The sequence below is a fragment of the Arachis duranensis genome, chromosome 3 (assembly GCF_000817695.3).
Source record: "Arachis duranensis cultivar V14167 chromosome 3, aradu.V14167.gnm2.J7QH, whole genome shotgun sequence".
NCBI classification, from domain to species: domain Eukaryota; kingdom Viridiplantae; phylum Streptophyta; class Magnoliopsida; order Fabales; family Fabaceae; genus Arachis; species Arachis duranensis.
This window is the reverse complement of record NC_029774.3, coordinates 119402052-119404401: the sequence shown is the minus strand read 5'-3', so window position 1 is coordinate 119404401 and position 2350 is coordinate 119402052. Positions and strand designations below refer to the sequence as shown.

General features: G+C 29.1%; 1 protein-coding gene across 1 annotated transcript in view; it reads left to right on the top strand.

Moving 5' to 3' along the window:
* LOC107480671 (mitochondrial inner membrane protein OXA1) overlaps nucleotides 1–2103 on the top strand; it is a 14655-nt gene extending 12552 nt beyond the window's left edge. Inside the window, 1 exon segment of the mRNA XM_016100833.3 lies at nucleotides 1778–2103. Within this exon segment, the coding sequence (XP_015956319.2) occupies nucleotides 1778–2043 (266 nt within the window). The 3' untranslated portion in view covers nucleotides 2044–2103.
* The last annotated feature ends 247 nt before the right edge of the window (nucleotides 2104–2350 follow it).

Below are 2350 nucleotides of genomic sequence, written 5' to 3'. Positions count from 1 at the left end.
TGTTTCAAATATTCGTGATGTAAAGAGTTCAAATATTATTTAAAAGTTATTAGTTTATATTTTTAGAATATTCAATTTAATTTGATGTATTTTGATTTTGTTTAATTAGTTACTAGATTGGGCTTTATATTTATAGGTTTATGTTTTTTTTTATTTTAACCTAAAAAAAAGTTATAAATACCTTCTAAACTATTCGTCATATTGAGTGATTAGAGGTGTGAAAAGTCTCTTTTAGTTTCATGATAAAACCATGGTGTAGACAAGTGAGGTTGAATAAGTCTCTGTTGTTGCATCGGAGAATTGGATAGAAGGTTGAGCATGTCCCTTCAATTCAATTCTCAAAGTATAATATGGACAAGTTAGGTTGAGTAAGTCTCTTTCTTGTTGCATTAAGAAATTGAATTAAAAGTCAAGTGATTCTCTCTGTATTCAATTTCAATCTATCATTTGTTTTCTATTTTAATTTTAATATATTTTTTATTTAATTTTTATTCTTGTCTTTTGTTTATTTTGAATTCTGTTCTTTATGTCTTTATACTTTTTTTTTCTTTTAATTGGTTCCTACACTAATTTTTTTTCAATTAGGTCCCTCTTGGCAGTAATTAGCTTAATTTTATAGGGACCCAACTAAAAAAAATTAGTGTAGGAATCCAAATAAAAAAAAAGTGTAGGAATCTAATTAAAAAAAATTTTGATGCAAGGACTCAATTGAAAGAAAAAAAAATACAAAAACTCAATTAAAAATTTCGCGAAATTATAAAGACCAACAGAATAATTAAACCTTTGTAAAACTTAAAAGTTCTAAGTATATAAATCGTATATCTTAATTACTCACCAAATTAATAAATATATATTTGTATAGCAATAGGATTAAGAATTTTAGCATTGACCGAATAAAACATTCCAAAGTTTAAAAAAGAAATCAAAGGACAACTTAAAAGACCCAACTGAATGATTTTATTTGGCCCAACAATGTATACCAAAATCTAAATATCATTAAAATTTTAATAACATAATTAATATTACATTTAATAGATAAATTCTGAAAATTACAGTATTTTTACTGTACAATATGAAAGACAGTACAAATAACAAATACCAAGTATCACTCATCAAACCAAAACACGTTATTTCTACATGTATAGATGTCTTTTGGCATCTATACCATAGAATTCGCCATATATAAAACCGTATATTCCTTATTAGAAGGCTTGGTTACAAGGCTTTATTATCTCACATGTGACTCCATCATAAGTATCACTAGCCATTGTTGGGACAAGCTCTGCCAAGCTTAGTCAAGCTGCTCCCTACACAAGGAAAGAAGAGCTACGTGTTGAATAACCATTCCACAAATGAGAATATCTTTATCTCTTTATGAAATAACATCTGTATGCTATAATCCACCTTCATGATAAGGTATAATAATGTCATTTGATCTTCTATAGCTGATCTCACCTAGTGAAATAAGATTCTTTTGTTGTTTGGACGAAGTCATGTAATATTGCTAGCCTAAAATCTGTTGACGTTATTGGTTGGATAACTTCGACTATTTTAGTAGGACTAGAATTTTATTTGATTTTTGAAATATAGGACTGGAACTCTTCTAACAAAGGAAGTACTAAAGTGGGTTTGTAAGGCCCAAGTTTGAAGCTTTGTTTCGTTTATGTCTTAATTCCGATTTTACTATTATTTGTGGTTTTACAGGATCGTTTCCATTTTCAACTTTTTTTTTTTATCTTATTTGTTTATTTGTTATCTCTTTTTTCGAATTTTACAGTGCTTAAAGTTCCTGGCATAAAGAAAACTTTAGGTATTCCTGAAATAGTTGCTGCAAAACCTACCACTGCTGCAGAACCACAATCTCCCTTTAATGTATTTCCAGCACTAAAAAAATCCACAGCAGAAGCAACTGAGCCAAGCTCATCACCAGTTGAACCATCAAAACATTCAAACAAAAAGATTTCTTCTTCTGCTGTTCTCAGCCAAAGGCTCAAAAGTTTAGAGAAACAAGTGAAAGGAAGAAAGAAAAACCTCAAGAGGTGAGCCAATACACGTGTTACTTAATTCGGCTCAAATTGATGCCGCAAATGTGCCGATATTTATTTATATTTGGTTATCATTATATGATATAGAATTAGTAATTTATTCAACTTAGAGAGGGCAGAGGGATATATTTTTTTGTGGCTAATAAATTTTGATGAGGAGGTTCAAACTTTTGTTTAACGTGTAATCTTACCTTAGATTCGAGTGTAATCTTGATTATCTTATTTAAAACTCTGGTCTTCACAAAAGGGAGACTCAACAAGGATCTTTCATATTTGATTAGATAGTATATTAGTTTCCCATTTGT